Genomic DNA, 19,960 nt, shown 5'->3' on the forward strand with positions numbered 1-19,960 from the left:
AGCTACACCCAGCCAAAGAATACTGGGAAACTAGTGTGGACTGCTTGCATTTTTTGTTTCTCTTCCCACGTTATTTTTACCTTTCTAAATCCGATTTTTCTTGTGCAACAAGAAAACTGTATAAATATGTACACATATATTATATTTAATATATACCTTAACATGTTTAACATGTATGAGACTGCCTGACATCTAGGGGAGGGGGTGGAGGGAAGGAAGGGAAAAGTTGAAACAGAAGTATTTACAAGGGTCAATGTTGAAAAATTACCCATGCATATGTTCTGTCAATAAAAAACTATAATAAATTTTTAAAAAGAATACATCTCCTATCCATAGCTCTGAGAAGAATATGATCACTATTCTAATTTTTAATGGTATGATCTTTAATATTAAAGTCACTAATTTTTTATGGTATGGTTTTTAAATATTAAAACCATCTAGCTACTTTGAATTTATTGTAAATATAATGTTGGGTGTTAGTTATGCTTAATCTCTTTAAGACTGCTTTCCAGTTTTGTTTTGTTTTAAATCCAATAGGGAGTTCTTTCATAAGTTATTTATGTTTTTCTGGCTTATTGAACCCTTGGGTTTTCTTTTTCCTGATTCTCCCTTGTGTATTCTATTTCATTGGTGAACTTTATTTTTAAACCAGATGGTTCTGATGATTGCTATTTTATAATATAGCCTGAGGTCTTCAATTGTTCATTTTCTCTTCACCAGAATTTTTTTTCTTTATTGTTTATTATCTCTTGATATTCTAGATCTTCTGTTTTTCCAAATGAAATCTATGATTATTTCATCATGTTATCCAAAGCCTCCTTTTGAAAATCTGATTGGTGTAGCATTAGGACTGGGTAGCTTTGATGGTATTGTCATTTTTATTATATTGGAACAGTCTAGTCCTGAAGGAAGGAAATAAGCATTTGTTAAACATCTACCAAGTGTAAGACACTGATAAATACTTTACAAATATCTCTTTTAATCCTCACAATAGCCCTGGAATGTATTATTATACCCCTTTTACAGCTGAGGAAACTGAAGTACATAGAGGCTGTGATTTGCCCAAGTTAACACAGCTAATAAGGTTCTAAGATCTATTTTGAACTCAGATCTCCCAGACTCAATGCTGTAAGCACAATGATGCCACCTAGCTGTCTGATTTTCTCCAGTTATTTGTGTAGCTCTATTTCATTAAAGATATAAATCTAGTAAAGTAACTGAATTTATGCAAGTATTTTATGCATTCTTATTAAATTTATTCCCAGTTATCTCATGGATTTGTAGTTATTTTGATTAAAATTTTCTTTCTATTACTGTCTTAAATTTTATTACATAAAAATATGTTGATTTTTGTGGGTTAATTTTTGTAGCCTGTAACTTTGCTGGAGCTACTGATTGTCTTATGTAGTGTTTTTACTGATTCCTTGGGATTTTCTAAGTAAATTAACATGTCCTCAGGAAGCAGGGAGAGTTTTAGCTGTCTCCCAGGTTTTAATAAAAGAAAAAATCTTTTTTTTTTTAATCTCTGACTTCACTCTCACTCTCCCTCAACCCATATGTGTAATCAGTTGCTATATATTTTCATTTCTGCCTCTTATACATATTTTGTCTCTTCACAATCTTACCCTTAGTTCTTATGTGCTTACTAAACTTCTGAATTTACTTATGTGTGTTTATTATTTCTTCTATTGGAATTAAGTACCTTGGGAGCAAGAACTGTTTTATTTATGCTACTTATAACTTCATGCTTAGTACAGTGTCTGGCATGTAATGAATGTTTAGTAAATGTCTGTCTATTGATTAAATTAACAGAAGCTAAAAAGAGAGAACTAATGAATTGAGTATATTTTTTTTTAAAACTAGAAAACTGATAATACGCAAGAAAGCACAAAAGAAGATAATTTGAAAATGAAAGATGAAAATAAAAATAAAATTTAAATAAAAGACCTGGCTTAAAAAAAAAAAAGATTAAAAAGGTCAACAAATAGTTGATTAAAAAGTAAAGTAAAATCTTATTAGCAAAAAAAAAAAAAAAAGGCAAATGGGAGAATGATATAGAGAAGAAATAAAGAAAATTGTAAGAAATGACTATAATCAGTGAACAAGCATTTATTACCAAGTGAAGTTACATGGCAACAAGAATGAAAATTTAAATTAAATGAATGCATAGTTACAAAAATAAAAAAATTCTCAAATTAACAAAACAAGAATTAGATAATCTAAATAATGTGATATTAGAAAGAGAAAATGAGGGAATACAAAATGAACTTCTACAGAGAAAAAAGACACTTAGATGTCATCATAGAAGATATGAAATATTAAACAAACCCTATACTGTTTCTATCTATCCTTCCCCAACCTTTCTGCTGACATTCAACCTCTTATCTCTATATTTCAGATATCTCAAGCTGTATATCCAGTAGACATCTTAAACTTAAGATGTCCAAAATTCTTATCTTTCCCCTTACTCTCTCCTCTTCTCCAACCTTTGTGATTACTGTTGAGGGCAACGGCCATCCTCCCAGTCCCTCAGGCTTACAATCTAGGAGTCACCCTGGATTCTTTATTATCTCTCATCCTCCATATCCAATCTATTGCCAAAGCCTTTTGATTTTGCCTTTGTTCCTTTCTCTGATAGTGCCAACATTCTGGCCCAGGCTCTCATCACCTTATGCCTATATTTTGCTTCAGGCCTCCCTTCCTCTAATCCATCTTCCATTCAGCCACCAAAGTGATTTTTCTTAAAGCACAGATCTGTCCATATCACTTCCCCCATCCCCATTCAATAAATTCCAATAGTTCCCTATTACTTTTAGGATCAAATACAAAATGCTTTATTTGCCATTCAAAGCTCTTCAAAATCCATTCCTTTTTTACCTTGCTATTCTTCTGATACCTTTCTCTTTCTACCACATGTTTTTTGATCCAGTGACACAGTGCCTGGCACATAGTGGGAACTTAATAAATGTTTATTGACTGAATAGCTATTTTGAAAAACTGGGAACAAAGGCACTCAAACATCTTCTATAAAATAAGACTGGGAGGGATAAAATAGAGAAAGAAAACTAAAATCTGTATTACTATTGAACATTGATGCAAAAGTATTAAACCAGGAAAGAGATTATATACAAATTCCAAAGTATGAATTATGATCAAGCTGGATTTATACTAGTAGTATAAGAACAATTCAATATTAGGAAAACAAATAATGTTATAAATTATATGAAACAAAAACAACAAAATCATGATTGTTAATAGGTACAGAAAAGGCTTTCAGAAAAAAAGAAAAAAAAAAACCCACCAAAAACCAATCCTATAATAGGAATGGGAAAAAAAATCCTCTTAATATAATCAAAATTGTTCACTTTAGAACAAACAATAACATTATATAGACTGAAGCAAGGAAATACCTGTCCACCATTATTATCTGATAAAGCAGTAGGAATTCAGTTAGATAAGAAAAATAAATTAGGGACTATGCATTCCAAAAAAAAAGGCAAATTTATTTCTAGTTGCAGATACATCATAGATTTAGAGGTAGAAGAAATATCAGATTTCAACTAGTCCAATCTATTCATTTTATAGATAAGGAAACAGACCACAAGACATTTTAATTGACTTGCTCAAGATTACATAGTAAGTGGCAAAGTCCAGATCTGTGGCTCCCTGACTGAACATCCCACTTTAGACAATCACCTGTAGGAATGCAGAGGATCAGGAAGTTAATGATTAACTCATCAGAATGTCATCTATAATCTCTAATGTAGTATAGCACTCATTTACCATCTATCTGCTAATCCCAGACATAAGGTCATGACCTTATCCCAGCTCCTTGCTTCCCCTGAAGACTCTACAGGACTAATACAGATGTCAGGAGAACACAGCTGGAATTTTTTTTTTTTCTTTCTCATTTTTTTTCTTTTTGATCTGATTTTTCTTTCAGCCTTCTTTTGGAGTTTTTGGGTATCATGCTACTTGACTGAAGCTATTATTTCAATTCCTTGCTTTGATATTCCCCTGTATTTTTCTAAATAAGCTATCATGTCATTAGCAAATAAAAATAACTTTGTTTTCTCTTTGTCTATTTTATGCTTTTAATTCTTGCTTTTTCTTATCTTATTTCTATTGCTTGTATTTTTAAAACTATAAATTAACATTAGAGAAAAAGGGCACTCTTGGTTTACTCCTGTATATACTAGGAAAGTTTCTAGAGTTCTCCATTCCATATGATGATACTTTTTAACATATTAACAAAAAAGGTCTTATGTCTATGCTTTGTAGAGATTTCAGTAAGGCCTTTTCTCAATGTATTGATATAATTGTGTGATTTGAGGTATTTTAATATGATAAAATGAATTACTTTCTTAATCTTGAACCATTCTTGCATTTCATCCAACTTAATCATAGTGAATTGCTTTTTTGGATAAATTGCTATTGTCTTTTTGCCAGAATTTTAATTTAAATTTTGAAATCAATATTAATATTGGTTAATATATATAGTGGATAGAGTACTAGATTTAGTGAAGGAAAAACCTGAGTTTGTTTCATTTAAAACAATGATAAAGCATAACTTTTCTGTGATGTATGCCATGTTATGTTAATTTTATAAAAAATTGTATAAAATTGTAATGGAGGAAACCAGGAAATGGATTGTGATACAGCTACAGATAGAGATAAAAGAATCAAAAAACTAAATGTCAAAAAAATTATATATATCATTGACTGGTTATTCTTTTATCTCCTTACTGAGGTCTGAAACACATGAGACAAATAAATTTTGCCTTATCCTTTGGCTATGAGATCATGGATTTTTTTGTTTTTTTGTTTGTTTTTGCTAAAGCAATTGGGATTAAGTGACTTGCCCAGGGTCCTGCAGTTAGGAAGTGTTAAATGTCTGAGATCAAATTTGAACTCAGGTCCTCCTGACCCAGGGCTGGTTCTCTATCTACTGTGCCACCAGCTGCTCCTATGAGATCATGTCTAAACCAATCACAAGATTCCTGTGTTTTAGAGTGGCAGGCTTTTGGTGAAACTTTTGGCCTCTTTAGAGACAGAATAGAGATGCATATCAAAAAAAAAAACTTGAAAGTCTTCCCCGGGAGAGTCTCGTGAGAGGAGGAAAGTGTGGTCTGAGAAAAGTAGACATATGTTGCGGCAAATCTCAAAAATTCCAATGAGGTGATGGTGATGGTGGTGGGAGTGATGGTACTTTTTCATCCAAATTCTACCACACAGCACTATCTGCTGGTTGCATATGTAAAGTGTTCTGCAAACCTTAAAGTGCTAGATAAATATAAGTTAATAATATTCTATCTTTGCTTTATAGTTACCTGTTTTAGATATCAGGCATATATGGCAAAGTGTTTTCTGCCTCAATTTTTGGGAATAATATTTTGGGTATTTTTTTTAACTTGACAGAGTTAATATTAGAAATCTATCTGGGACAAAGGTTTGTTTGTTTATTTTGGCAGCTCCTTTAAAGCTAGTACCAGTTCCTTCTCCAATACTGTATTGTTTAAGATTTCTATTTGGTATTTTAGGATAATTAGATGTTGCAGTGGATCAAATTCCAGACTCAGAGTCAGGAAGACTCAGTTCAAATCCTGCCTCAGGTACTTACTAGCTCTGTGACCTTGGGCAAGCAACCTTGTTTGCCTCCGTTTCCTCATCTATAAAATGAGCTGGAGAAAATTAGCCAAGAAAATTATAACTGGCATTACCAAGAGTCAGGCATGACTGAAATAACACCCAAAATTGAGCATTCTCTAAATAATGTTGGGATTTTTAGCACATAACCTTGATTGAAAAGTTATGTGTTAATAATAAATAAGACATTGAAATAATCAGAATGAGCAATGATGAAGACCTGAGCAAGGTGGTATTTGAGTGAGTGGAGATAAAGCAGATTTGAGACATGTGGAGATAGGAATGGCAAGATTTGGCCACTGGTTATACATGTGAAGAGTGAGGAATTGAAGCTAACCTCAAGGTTAAAAACCCAAGAGACTGGAAAAGCTGGCATTTCATTTATTTATTTATTTTATAATTATAAAAAAAATTTTTGACAGTATATATGCATGAGTAATTTTTTTTTTAATAACATTATCCCTTGTATTCATTTTTCCAAATTTTCCCCTCCCTCCCTCTACTCCCTCCCCTAGATGACAGGCAATCCCATACATTTTACATGTGTTACAGTATAACCTAACAATGTATGTGTGTAAATCCAATTTTCTTGTTGCACGTTAATTATTAGATTCCGAAGGTATAAGTAACCTGGGTAGATAGACAGTAGTGCTAAAATTTACATTCACTTCCCAGTGTTCCTTCTCTGGGTGTAGTTGTTTCTGTCCATCACTGATCAACATTGAAGTGAGTTGGATCTTCTTTATGTTGAAGATATCCACTTCCATCAGAATACATCTTCATACAACATTGAAGTGTACAGCGATCTTCTGGTTCTGCTCGCTTCACTCAGCATCAGTTGATGTAAGTCTCTCCAAGCCTCTCTGTATTCCTCCTGCTGGTCATTTCTTACAGAGCAATAATATTCCATAACCTTCATATACCATAATTTACCCAACCATTCTCCAATTGATGGACATCCATTCATCTTCCAGTTTCTAGCCACTACGAAAAGAGCTGCCACATTTTGGCACATACAGGTCCCTTTCTCCTCCTCAGTATTTCTTTGGGATATAAGCCCAATAGCAGCAATGCTGGATCAAAGGGTATGCACAGTTTGATAATTTTTTGGGCATAGTTCCAAATTGCTCTCCAGAATGGTTGGATTCTTTCACAACTCCACCAATAATGTATTAGTGTCCAAAACTGGCATTTTCAACAGAAATAAGGGTAGGTTTGGGGAGAAAAGAAAAGTTTCATTTAAGACTTTGTGGAGAAAACCTTCATCACTCCTCATTCTGATTAGGTCAATGTCTTAATTATTAATCCTGCCCTTAAGACTCTCCCTACTTCTGTCCATCTCACACATTATTATCAGTGTGATTTTCCTTAAGGGAACATCTGACCAGGTTCCTCCTCTATTTAACCAAATCTCCTTATTGCCTATAGTATCGACTATAAATTGTTCTGTTTAGATTTTAAAGCCTTCACAATCTGACTTGGATCTATCTTTTCAGCCTTACTATACATAAATTTTCCTCCTACACCTTGTAGTCCAGTCAAATTATCTAATCTTAGCTGGCAGATGGTAACTTCATTTGTTTTAGGTTGTGATTAAATAGTCTGAAAAAAAGAAAGAAAATCAGGTATAGAGATGAAATTTGTATTTGGGGGCAGAGTGAAGGCTTGTCTTACTGGAAGAGTATCTGGAGAGGAATAATAAATTGGAAAGGTAAAGTGGCATTCTACCTTATGTGGCTTGAATACCATCTCAAAGAGTGTAAACCTTTACTCGGTAGCCAAGAAAGAACTATTTAAGTTTTTGAGAGATGAGACTCGAGCTCTAGGCTAATTAAGGCTTTAATCTGAAAGGGGTTTATTTGAGGTGGGAGGTGGGAAACTGCCTATGAAAATTGATCAAGTGGGAAGCAAAGTGTATCTTCATTTAGAGCTCAGAAATAGAGGGAAAAGTCCAAGAGTTCAGCAATTAAATATGGCCCCAACATGTTTGTTTGTTTTTTTAATTAAGCAATAAGTGGCTATAAAAAGCAAGGTGAATTCAACAGAGGCAGAAATGAGTGATAAGACCACAGACCACTTTGAACTGGAGGAAATGAATGAGTTCAGAAAACAATCAACTAAACTTATTGCTCCAATACAGGATGCCATTATTTCTGCCAATTTTAAGGTTAAAAATATTTTGTGTAAAATTCTGGGCCCCAGCATATATATATATATATTTTTAGTATTGCATAGTAAAGAAACTGACAGTGATTTAAATTCTTTTCAAAGATGCTAATTAAAATAGTGATATATTCTTGTCCTTTAGATTACACAATAGAGAATATTAAAAATGACTTGAAAAGTCAGAGATCAGGTAAGGGAAAGGAAAATCTTAATTCAAAATCAAAGGTCAATGCTGATATAAAAAACCAAATTCAAATTGGGGTCTTAAGAAAATGGTGTAAAAGTGTTGCTGCTTCGTAGATTGTTTATTCAATCATACTTGTACTTGGAAAAATTAATTTTGTGATATTTTTATTTGCAGTTGGAATCATAGTAGTTGTTTTCCAATGTGAAAACTAACATGGTATTATTTCTAAAATAAGCACTTTAGGGGCAGTTAGGTGGTACAGTGGATAGAGCACCATTCCTGAAGTCAGGAGGATCTGAGTTCAAATCTCATCTGATTCTTAACATTTCTTAGCTGTGTGAGCCTGGGCAAGTCACTTAATCCCAATTGCCTCAGCAAAATTTAAAAAAAAAATTTTTTTTAAAGTTAAAATAAACTATACACTTCAAGGCTCTAGAGACAATCTAATGGATTATCTGAAAAGGGCAATTGATAGAACATTAATAGTTCCAACATTCCTATAAAACAAATGTCCACCTGTAGACAGAGGAACAGAAAATGTGTTGACTGAATAGGTTACAGCTTACAGATTGATAGATTCTGGAACTTGGATAGACTACTATTAAGAAATTTACTGAAGCAAATCCATGAACACTGGACTAGGTGTTACTATACAGGCAAAGGAACTGAGGGCCAGAGAATTAAGCTGACAGTTCACAAAGATAATGAATCAGAGTTGGAATCTGAATCTGGTCTTATTTCTCACTATTTCCTTTCAAACATTCTAAGCTACAGTCAAACTAAACTACTAATTCTTTCTTGAACTTGACATGCTATATTCCATGTGTGGTACAAAATCCCCTACTCTAATTATGTACTAAAGGCCACGCTAAAGGTCTAGGGGCCTCTTCTGCCATTAAGTCTTTCTTGATGTCCTTACTCCAAAAAATGATTTCTCTCATCAAATTTTCCTAGTACTCTGTATTTCTTCTTTACCCCAACAACATCTTATCTTGGATTACAACTATTTTGAGCATGTGCAATATCTTTTATAAGAAAATAAACTCCATAAGGGCAAGAACTGTCATTTTTCATCTTTGTATTTTAGCTTTTAACATAAATGTCCATATAGCACATTTTAAGAATTTATTACTTGTTTGACTTCAAGAGCAGAAAATAATAGCTTAAAGGAAAATGTGTTTGAGCCACCAAATAGGATTAGATAGTGAGGAATCTGTAATAGCGTTTGTCCCATATATATATAACTTATAAACCTTGCATTATGCAGACTATGGCCAAAGAATCACGATCAACTTTCACAAAAAATATTTGAGAACATACCCAGTTGTATTTACCACTTTTAGGACTCTGATTCAAATGATATATATTTGCATATAATATATATTTGTACTGGACACGATGACAAAACCAGGCACACAGGTTCTTTTACCAAGTGAAATTTTAATATTAATCTTTAACAGGGCAAATAAGTAAACTAAAGAACAACAAATATTCACTCTAAATAATTATAATTCCTCCACATCTTAACTTTAGTGGTTAGAATCATGTTCCTCCTCATTCTTTGGAGCAGTTAGGTAATATTCCACTCCAACAGCTACTAAAAATGCTCCAAAACCCCATTTGAATCCTCTTGTCAAAGCAGTCCACAAAGTAGGAGTTTTTCCAAAACGACCCATGTATCTCCAAGCTTCATTGCTAGGGGGGGAAAATCAGGGAAAAAAATTTTAGTCATAATTACCTAGTTGCAAAAATTTTATATTTAATTCCTAACTTTCAGGTGGATATATACAGAGGACCTAATAACAACCAAATAGCCACTTTTCCATGGCATAAAACAGATTGGTCCAATATATGCCTTAATATAACATGAAAATGAAGATAATCTATGAACGAACAATCGTGTATTTCATATTAGTCTTGTTACTTTGGATTTTATGAATTAAGATTTATTCAGCTTCATTCTTCTTCTGTGTCCATAGGGAGTAAGCATATAATTATATACTGTTATAATTTATATATACATACATAAATAATAATTTTTCTTTTAATATCATATGTAAGAAAATTTATGAAAATGTTAAGTCTCTGGATTGGGTCCCATTACGCGTAAGACTATATTCACTTAAAGATAATTAGAACTGTTTTCAGAAAGAGGGACCTACACTGAGAAGCAAAACATTTTTCTTTATCTGGCATTTCTGTTTCTGGCTACTTTTTAAATAGAAGGGTGAACTGAACCAACAGCACTTTAGGAAAGAATATCTACTTTTCTTTTTTTTGTGGTGGGAAAGAATTGGAAATCAAGGGGATGCTCAACAAATGGGGAATAGCTGAACAAGTTGTGAATGTAATAGAAAACTATTATGCTATTAGAAATAACAAGCAAGCTGACTTCAGAAAAACTCAGGGGAAAAAAAGACTTTCTGGGATTTTCTGAAATCAGCCTGCTCATCATTTCTTATATCTAGAAAGACTTCAAAAAACAGATACAAAATGAAGTAAACAGAACCAGAACATTATACATAATAACAATAATATCACATGATGATCAATAAGGAAATGACTTAGTTATTCTCAGCAATGCAATGATTCGAGACAACTCCAAATGGCTTATGAAGAAAAGTACTATTCATATCTAGAGACAGAATTGATAGGAGCCTGACTGTAGATTGAAGCATACTGTTGTTTACTTTTTCTTTTGGTATGTTTCTTTTTTCATAACATAACTTAATATGGAAATATATTTTACATGACTGCACATATCAAAAAAAACCCTATATCAAATTACCATCATAAGAGAAAATTTGGAATTTGAATTTTTTTTAAAAAATGTTAAAACTTGCAACACAGGGTTTTGCAAAGGTGAATGTTAAAACTATCTTTGCATGATTTTGAAAACTAAAAGCCATTAAAATGAATGTTCAAAACTGTCTTTACATATAATTGGGGAAAATATTAAAAATGAGAAAAAAAAAAAAAAGGATATCTTGCTCAGTAAATTTAGTACAACACAGAGTACGACTAATCCTACAAACCCATTTACCCTGGACAAATATAGATTATCTCTAAAAAGTCTTCCTAAAATCACTAAATGAAATTATTATATATATATATGTAAGATCAATTTAGATGATAATCTCTCTTCTAGAGCAGAAAAGATGTCATGAGTCACTGTTCCCTGCATTATGTGATATCTGTGGAAAAGCTTTATCACTCATCAGGACTCTTGCTGCATGCTAGATACAGCACAACTAACAAAAAAATCACTATCACGTTTTCCTTCAGGAAAAGATATATATAGGAAATGAAAACTGAGGATTTAATTGATGTTAAAGGATGATTGCGTCCAACCTGCTGAAGTTCTCTTACCGTGCCCATGGATCTCTGAGACCTTGCCTAGCCAACCTCTCCTGAATTCGCTGTAGTGGTGTTCCTTCTATCTTCCATTGTTTGTAGTCAGGGAGTTCAATTTTTCCATGACCATGTCCATGCTCATGTCCATGTGCCATGCCTATAGAAAGAAATTAAAATAAATAAGAAATAAATTGATTCTAGGACATGGAGGTTAATCATAAGGCCTTTTTTATTTGCTTGTATCTATAACTCCAATGCTTAGTACAGTACCTGGTTCAGAATAAGGGCTTAATAAATACTTAATAAAAAATAATCTCTCAATGATAACTTATACTTTTTTTTTTGGGGGGGGGCATAGAGGGGAACAGACAAGACAATTGATGTTAAGTGACTTGCCCAGAGTTACACAGCTACTAAGAGTTAGCTTTCTGAGGCAGGATTAGAAGTTAGGTTCTCCTGGCTCCAGGGTCAGTGCTCTATTCTCTGTGCCATTTAGCTGTCCCAATAATTTACGTCTTTATATTATTTTGTAAACCTTACTTTCCTCAAAGCAATAGTTTCCTGAAAATAGCAGGGGCTTTAAAAATGTTTGTTAAATTGTAACCTATAAGGTAGAACAAATGGTATTACTTCAAATTTATCACATCTCTAGTTTTTAATCACATAATTCCAATTCCAAAATTAGATACTTAAATAAGTAGTGAAGTTGATTTTTAAATGTTATTACAAGATATGCCAAAATGTTTGTGGCAGCCCTTTTTGCAGTGGCTAGAAACTGGAAAATGAATGGATGCCCATCAATTGGAGAATGGTTGGGTAAATTATGGTTTATGAATGTTATGGAATATTATTGCTCTATAAGAAATGACCAACAGGATGAATACAGAGGCCTGGAGAGACTTACATCAATTGATCCTGAGTGAAATGAGCAGAACCAGGAGATCATTATACACTTCAACAACAATACTGTATGAGGATGTATTCTGATAGAAGTGGATATCTTCAACAAAGAGAAGATCTAATTCAGTTCCAATTGATCAATGATGGACAGAATCAGCTACACCCAGAGAAGGAACACTGGGAATTGTGTAAACTGTTTGCACTATTGTCTTTCTTCCCAGGTTACTTTTACCTTCTAAATCCAATTCTTATCATGCAACAAGAAATTTGCTTTTACACACATAAATTGTATCTAAGATATACTGCAACACATTTAACATGTATGGGATTGCCTGTCATGTAGGGGAGGGGGTAGAGGAAAGGAGGGGAAAATTCGGAAAAGAAGTGAGTACAAGGGGATAATGTAAAAAAATTACCCATGCATATGTACTGTCAAAAAAAATTATAAAATTAATAAAAAAATAAAAAATAAATGTTATTACAAGGATGATTAAAAAGGGCTTAAGGTTAGGTTAAAAAAAAAACTTTTTTTGAAAAATGAATTACAGGATTAATCATTGTAAAAGCATTTGTCACAGAATATAACTGAAATTAAAAATGCAGGGTAATATAGAAGAAATGGGGTATAGAAAGAAGATCATTCTATTTACAAAATAATTTTTAAAAACATCACTTGAAGTATGGAATGGTAGAGAGGATCCAATTTGAAATCAGAAGACTCAGGTTTGATTCTCAGATCTGATATTTATATCTTTATTACTATGATGAGACACATTGTCCCTGGGCCTGTTTCTTTACCTGTAAGATAAAGTGACTGCACCATATCAGTAGTGTCAAACTCAAATAGAAAGGGGGACCACTAACCATAGATAAGGTTAGTTACAAGCCACATATTGACTTAGAAAATAATGTTATCTATGTTTTATAGTATTTTTATTTTTGTTAAACATCTCAATGACATCTTTTAAAAATGTACTTATTTAAAAATTAAATGCAAAATAAGGGAAAAGAAACAGAAAAAGGAAGACAGAGAAAAAGAAAAAAACAACAAAAATTGTGCCCAGCAGAACATTGGAAAGGATTCAAAATATGTAACAATAAATTTTCCACTTCAAGAAAGTATATATAATAATAGAAGATACTGTATTCATAATTGCCCATTTTTTCTTTGCTTGCTTGTATTTTTCTTTTGTTTTCTGCTGTGTACTTTTTACTTTATTCTTTTTCCCCCCTTTCCTTCCACTCATCTTTCCCAAGCAAGCTGCAATTAAACATAGATATATTTATAACATATATACACATGCAGATATTACCTTACAAACATATATATATACACACACATATATATGGACATACACCTAAAACAATATCAATATGACTGACATATAATGCAGATTTCTCTCTTGATCAAGTCTATTAGATTTTGACTTTGAGATCAGTAATGATTTTTTTTTTCATTATACATGCAAAGATAGTTTTCAATATTCACCCTTTTTTTCTCCCCTGAGGCTGGGGTTAAGTGACTTGCTCAGGGTCACACAGCTAGGAAGTGTTAAGTGTCTAAGACCAGATTTTAACTGGGGTCTTCCTGAATTCAGGGCTGGTGTCAATATTCACCCTTACAAAAACTTGAGCTCCAAATTTTTCTCCCTCCCCTCTCCCGCTCCTTTCCTCTAGACAAGTGAATTCAATATAGGTTAACATGGGCAATTTTTCTAAATATATTTCCACACTTATCACACTGCACATGAAAAATCAGTTGAAAAGGGAAAAAAGTGAAAATGAAAAAAACAAGCAAGCAAACAACAATAAAGGTGAAAGTACTACGCTTTGATCCATACTCAGTCCCCACAATCCTCTGTCTGGATGCAGAGGGCTCTTTCCATCACAAGATTATGGGATTGGCCTGAATCATCTCATTGTTGAAAGGAGCCAAGTTGATCACTATTGATAACACAATCTTGTTGCTATGCATAATGATCTCTTGGTTTTACTCACTTCACTCAGCATCAGTTAATGGAAGTCTCTTCAGGACTCTCTGAAATCATCCTACTGATCATTTCTTATAGAACAATAATATTCCAAATTATTCATATACCATAACTTATTCAGCCATTCCTCAACTGCTAGGCATTCACTCAGTTTCTAGTTTGCTATGTAAATATTTGCAATGTGGGTCCTTTTCCCTTTTTTCTGATAAGATCAATGATTACAACCCTTATTTTTATCTCAATTACATCTTAATGTAGTTCAGGTTCCCTGATGGGCTGTATGTGACAGTGTTAAACACCTCTGGACCAGATGATCACAATGGTCCCTTTGAGTACTGTTATGAACCCATGGTAGGAATAACTTTTTTTAGCCCTTCATCTGATTTGATTTCCATACTCATAAAATCAGATACTGATTTAAAACTGGGAAGCATTTTTGAGATATTCCTGTTTAACCAATTCATTCTGCAAAAGAGAAATTAAGCATTTGGGCTCAGAACTAGAGCTTAAATCTTCCAACTTTAAATCAAATGCTCTATCTTTAAGACATCTGCTAATGTTTTAAATAAAAAAAAATTTGTTATTTTTTGTATTTATTTCACCTTGACTTCTGAAGACATCATTCCCTTCATGCCTAATTAGCACATTATTACATCTTGTTTTTTTCCAAAGGCAATTTAGGAAAAGCAATCAACAAACAACTGAGGTAGAGACAGCATTACATATGTTCCACTTCCCTAGTTTTCTTTGTTAAGAAAGGCACATTCCCCCCCTCCCCCTTCTCTGGGGTCAAGCTTGGTCATTATATAGCATTGTTTCACATGGGGTTTTTTTGGTTGTTGTTTTTGCCATTTACAATTTTGTAATTGTGTAATATTTGTATAATAGTACCTTCGGAAGCTAATACTTAATGTGCAACAAGAAAATGGCATTTACACACATATATTGTATCTAGGTTATATTGTAACACATGTAAAATGTATGGGATTACCTGTCATGGGGGGGAGGGAGTGGAGGGAGGGGATAATTTGGAAAAATGAATAAAAAATAAAAATAAAAAAAGATTAAAAAAAATATTTGTATAATAGTCTTCTGGCTCTGCTTATTTCATTCTGCATATCAATATCCATACGTTCCTAGAGAGCAGGGAAGGTTTTTGTTTTCTTTGTATCCCCATGGGTTAGCACAGTCTAGCACATATTTATCATTTATATATGATTGTTCAATTTTAAATTGTGATGATTCTAAATAGCAGCTAAATAGTAGCTCTAAAGATCTAGATAAATCTTTTTAAAATAACAGAAAAAAAATTTCCCCTTCATATAAATATCTGTGACAATTTTTGAAGCACAGGATTTGTTATTTGCTAGCTGAGGTTGGGAAGTACAAATTCTTCATTTTTCTTTTTGATTATTTAGGTTAATAAATGTACCAGAGTTTAAGAATTAAAGAACCCTCACCATATAAGGGGGTGAAATGTAATAATTTTGCACTCTGGCTTTGGTACTGCTCTTCAGTGTTGTATGAGGTAAAAACTATTAAGCTAGCTGACTAGCCTCCCACGAGAACCAATTCAAATGCCTTTCATATACAGTCCTGCTTGCATTAGAGACTCATTGAGATGCTGTTTTCCCCTTAACAACTGAAGAGCCTAGAAACCAGTGATAGGATTTGAAGAAACCAGGTCAAGTTGCCTTGTCTGGTCTGATTTGATAAGCACACAAATAAGCCAAATGACACACTGTAAACAGAAGGTTGTTGATTTTATGGGGGCTTTAAAAAATATATTATTTTGATATATTACTTTCTTTCATTCCCAATCCATTCTCAATAGTACTTTTCAATTAAAAAGTTGTGAAAAACAGCCTAAAAGAGTATGATCGTGTTACTTTCCACTTTTACAGTTTATTGTTTAAGAGAAAGGGCAGGAACTTAATTTTTAATAATTTGAACCAGATCCACTGACATTACTACTTTTCAAATTTAACCGGACTAAGTGCCTACTATATCTGAGGTGCATGGCAGGAACACAAAGATGAAAAATAACAGTCCTTCTCCTTAAAGAGTACTGTGCTAGATACACGGGAAGATATCAAAGACATATATGGCAATCTTCGCCTTCAACGAGTTTATAGTGTAGTAGAGAGAAGAGATGCCTACACCGACAACTATGCAGGATCACACAGTAAGTACCTTCATCCTTCAATTTACTACAGTAACAATAGTTTTATCTAAAGAGCGCTTTAAGGTTTGCAAAGCCCTCTACAGATGTTAGGTCATTTGATCTTCATAGAAAACTTCTATACTGCACTTTGCATGTATCATTTAGTATCTCTAGACTTCAAATATTTAAGTTCATAAAAAGTCATTGAATTATATTATCTCTAAAGTTCTTTCCAAACCTAAAATCTTTTACTAAAACTGGTTTTACATATTTAACATATATGGGAATGCCTGCCATCTAGGGGAGGGGGTGGAGGGAAGGAGGGGAAAATTCAGAACAGAAGGGAGTGCAAGGGATAATGCTGTAAAAAATTATCCATGCATATGTACTGTCAAAAAATGTTATAATTATAAAATTAATTTTAAAAAATTAAAAAAAAACTGGTTTTAGATCAGAGCAGTTTAAAATGTTAGTGAGATACCAAGTATTGAAGTCCTATAAGTGAATTTAGAACTGAGAGGTGAGGTCAGGACGGGAGTCATCGGCAGACTGCAGAAAGCTAAGGTAATGAATGCATCAACAAGGAAGGGATAGTAGAGAGAGAAGGGGGCCAATGACAGGTCCTTATGTATCTTGAAAAAAGCCTGGAATGACAAATTAAAGCTAATTATGAAGAGAGTAACACACCTGTGTACTGGAACGTTCAGCTGTGCTTAAAAAGTTAGAAAGAGGATGAACTACTAACAAAAGGCAGAGAAGCAACTGAGACATATCATTAAAACTAAGGAAGATTATAGTAGAGGTAGCACCCGGGGCCAAATGCTCAGTGAAAATGAGTAATAGAGAAAAGTCATTCCATTGGGCAAATAGAACACCAGTGCCTTGAGAGAGCAGTTTCTTGATCCCCAACCTCATCTAGGACAAAAGGCAGAGGAAAACAGGTAGTAAGAAAGGTGGACTCGACTGAATGATCCCAGCATATTTGCCGTTGATCCTTCCTTCTCCAAAAAGACCATGACATCAGGGAGCTGATGCCATGGCATGGAAGTGAATAGAACTGAGTGAGAGAGGGCTAGCAAAGTCACCAGCTTCCCACTTTGTCCTCCGGAGATGTCTTGTAGGCAGACGGGAAGGAGAGTGATGGAAAAGAGGCAGAAGAGATATACACGGATCTGGACACGGGAACCTGTGCTAGGCGTGTGAATACAGAAGGCCAAGGGCAGGCCCCGGTTAGGATCTCAGAGTGTAAGTATAGGGATTCAGGGAGGCGGGGAACAAGCGTTGGGCCTCGGGAAACGACCACAAGTCTTTTGCATTACCAGGGTCCTCAAACTTTTTAAACAGGGGCCGGCTCACTGTCCCTCAGACTGTGGGAGGCCGGACTATAGTAACAACAAAAGCTCACCCTCTGTCTCCGCCCCTCAGCCCCTCAGCCGTTACCGGCGGGCCGAATAAACGTCCTCAGAGGGCAGCCCGGGGGCCGTAGTTTGAAAACCCCTGCCTTAGACTTAAGGAGAGAGCTCTGGAGGCGGAGGAGGGAAGAGGGTGAAGGACCTCCCGGGATGGTCTCAATCTTTTCGGCGCACGGAGTGCTTGGGGCATCTCGTTCCTAACGGTCGTAGAAGGGTATGATTTCTATAGAGAGAAATAAAATAGCCCGGCCTCCAAAGCTCCCGCCGTCCCGGAGCAGGATCTTCACGCTCGCACAAGTTATAAGAGGACAGGGAAGGTCAGAGTGACCCCACAGTTTCCAAGGTCCGGGAGCGACCTCTTGGAGGTGGTTCCAACAGACGGAGGAGGGAGTGTCTCCCGAACCGGGGGCAGGCGGGGAAACAGCGCGCTGGGTCCGAACGCCGAGGCCACCAAGGTCGACAACAGGGGAGTCAAGGCTACGTTATTTTGCTCCCCGAAGCGATCCCCACCACCACCTTTTGGTCCCCATATCCGGCGGTCTCGCATAGTCCCTTTCCCCTCCCCCGTCTCCTCCCTGAGTTACCTGACAGAAATCTTGACCTCTCGGGGACACAGGAATCTCAACACCGCCCCCTCCCAATCCCCCCCGCGAGAGCCAAGAGGAAGCGGAAGTCGACCGGACGGAACTACCTTGGGGAGGGAAGGGGGGAATCCGAAGCTAGAGGAAGCGTTCTAGGCAGTGAAGAGATGGGGAAAGCGGGACGCAGAATATGAAAGAGTTCTAGGGAGCGGGGAAGAGTCCTAACTTGCCTGCTTCACTGCTGAACCATTTATATACTGGTTGCTTAAAAGAAAGCAACTGAAACTGAAGCTCGGAGTGCAGAGGGGTATGGGGATGTAGGTCGCGGAACCCTTTAGTCCATGCACGCCCCTAAAGGGGGCGTAGGGGGCGGGAAATGTGGAGAGAGCTCGGCGGCCAATGAGCGTATCTGTTGTTGAGGGCGTGGAGCTGCCCAATGGGAGGGCGAGTTGTTGTGTTGCAGTTGGCTAGCCGCTGTGAGAGGCGGTGGCGGCTCCTGGAGCAGGAAGGGAACGGCGGCGGTGACAGGTAGGCGCCTGCTGAGCGGTCGAGGAACTAGACGCGGCCGACGCGGATGGGTGGTTCCCTCCGTGGCCGAGTAGAAGAGAGCGCGCCGCACTGGAGAGGCTGGACCGAAGGAGAGGGTCGGGGAGCCCGAGGGGTTGGTCAGGCAGTCAGCTGCTTCCCAGCCTCTGGCTGCCCAGGTAAACGCCTCGAGAGTCGTGAGGAGAAGACAGCTCGGGAAGACCCTCGCGGGGGCGGCGCGGGGAGCCGAGGATCGAGTTCGAAGTGGGGCCTGCGGGGCGGGCAGCAAAGAAGGTGTAGCTCGCGGTGGAGGGAATTCCTCCCTCGGAGCTTGAGGCTTTGCTGGCACCTGAATGAAATGGGTCTCTTGGCTGAGGTGACGGGATGGAGGTGGGGTAGAAGCGGGGGCTCCGAGGAAGTCGGGCTGCCGCGGCACCGACCGGGCAGCCACATCCTCGGAGCCCTTTGTGGGTGCGCGTTATGTAACCCTGGGCTCTCCACACTCCCCGGCGGCGAGACAGACAGGCGCACGGGTCATCGTCTCTCCTCCGGATGTCACGATTCTGTCGTGATCGGTGGACTGATGTGTGTCAGATCGTGTCTGGTCACCGGGAATTGTCATGGAACAGATTTTAAAGTTTGGTGGCTGCTGGATTTATTTTGCATGAATGATCCAGACGGGAGTTAGCACCCCTTTGAATGTTTTTCTTCCTTTAGGAAAGAAGAGACGCTTGAGCTTCGGCTGTCAACAGTAGGAGGTAGGTATACATTGGGAGCTGGCTTTGGGAGGAGATGTAATGAATGGGAAACTTGATGTTGAATGGTTATTAGCTGAGATTAGGAAGCTTAGGGAGTGTGGCGACAAAAAAGATCTGAAATTACCAAAAAAAAGTAGAATCACTGTCTGCTGTGGGTTGTTGAAAAGGCTTTGTATTATTTACTTGTCACGGGGAGCATTCTTGAAAATGTAACGAGTTATAAATATTTAATTGATTATGATTCTCTTGTTATAAAGGTTACATGGCAGTTTGGTC

The 19,960-nt window shown here is 36.2% G+C and overlaps 2 protein-coding genes across 9 annotated transcripts in view; one reads left to right on the forward strand and one right to left on the reverse strand.

Annotated features, from left to right (window-relative positions):
- Window positions 1–9,422: 9,422 nt before the first annotated feature.
- On the reverse strand, window positions 9,423–18,762 carry NDUFB3 (NADH:ubiquinone oxidoreductase subunit B3). 3 transcript variants are annotated; one of them, XM_074299096.1, is made up of 3 exons: window positions 18,632–18,762; window positions 11,369–11,510; window positions 9,423–9,694 (listed from the first exon to the last, which is right to left on the reverse strand). In XM_074299096.1, exons 2-3 carry the CDS (start codon window positions 11,506–11,508, stop codon window positions 9,529–9,531), a joined length of 306 nt encoding a protein of 101 aa, XP_074155197.1. In that variant the 5' UTR covers window positions 11,509–11,510; window positions 18,632–18,762; the 3' UTR covers window positions 9,423–9,528. The 3 variants fall into 3 exon arrangements, with proteins under 3 accessions (XP_074155197.1, XP_074155198.1, XP_074155196.1); XM_074299097.1 differs by lacking the exon at window positions 18,632–18,762 and adding an exon at window positions 18,512–18,606; XM_074299095.1 differs by lacking the exon at window positions 18,632–18,762 and adding an exon at window positions 18,405–18,510.
- A 19-nt stretch (window positions 18,763–18,781) lies between these two features.
- HYCC2 (hyccin PI4KA lipid kinase complex subunit 2) overlaps window positions 18,782–19,960 on the forward strand; it is a 79,942-nt gene continuing 78,763 nt past the window's right edge. For 4 of the 6 annotated variants that reach the window (XM_074299091.1, XM_074299092.1, XM_074299088.1 and 1 more), the window contains exons 1-2: window positions 18,867–19,105; window positions 19,644–19,684. The gene's annotated coding sequence lies outside the window, so the exon portion shown is untranslated. Of the gene's footprint in view, window positions 19,106–19,643; window positions 19,685–19,960 lie in introns of all 6 variants that reach the window. The other 2 variants (XM_074299094.1, XM_074299090.1) reach the window with 2 other exon arrangements.

This window comes from Sminthopsis crassicaudata, chromosome 3 (genome assembly GCF_048593235.1).
Source record: "Sminthopsis crassicaudata isolate SCR6 chromosome 3, ASM4859323v1, whole genome shotgun sequence".
In the NCBI taxonomy this organism is placed as follows: domain Eukaryota; kingdom Metazoa; phylum Chordata; class Mammalia; order Dasyuromorphia; family Dasyuridae; genus Sminthopsis; species Sminthopsis crassicaudata.

Excerpts from the sequence above, each read along its gene's own strand:
- NDUFB3 (XM_074299096.1), bottom strand. The coding sequence starts at position 11,508 with ATGGCACATGGACATGAGCATGGACATGGTCATGGAAAAATTGAACTC. Across the intron at positions 9,695-11,368 it reads CTCAGAGATCCATGGGCACG|CAATGAAGCTTGGAGATACA; the intron begins GTAAGAGAACTT and ends TTCCCCCCCTAG.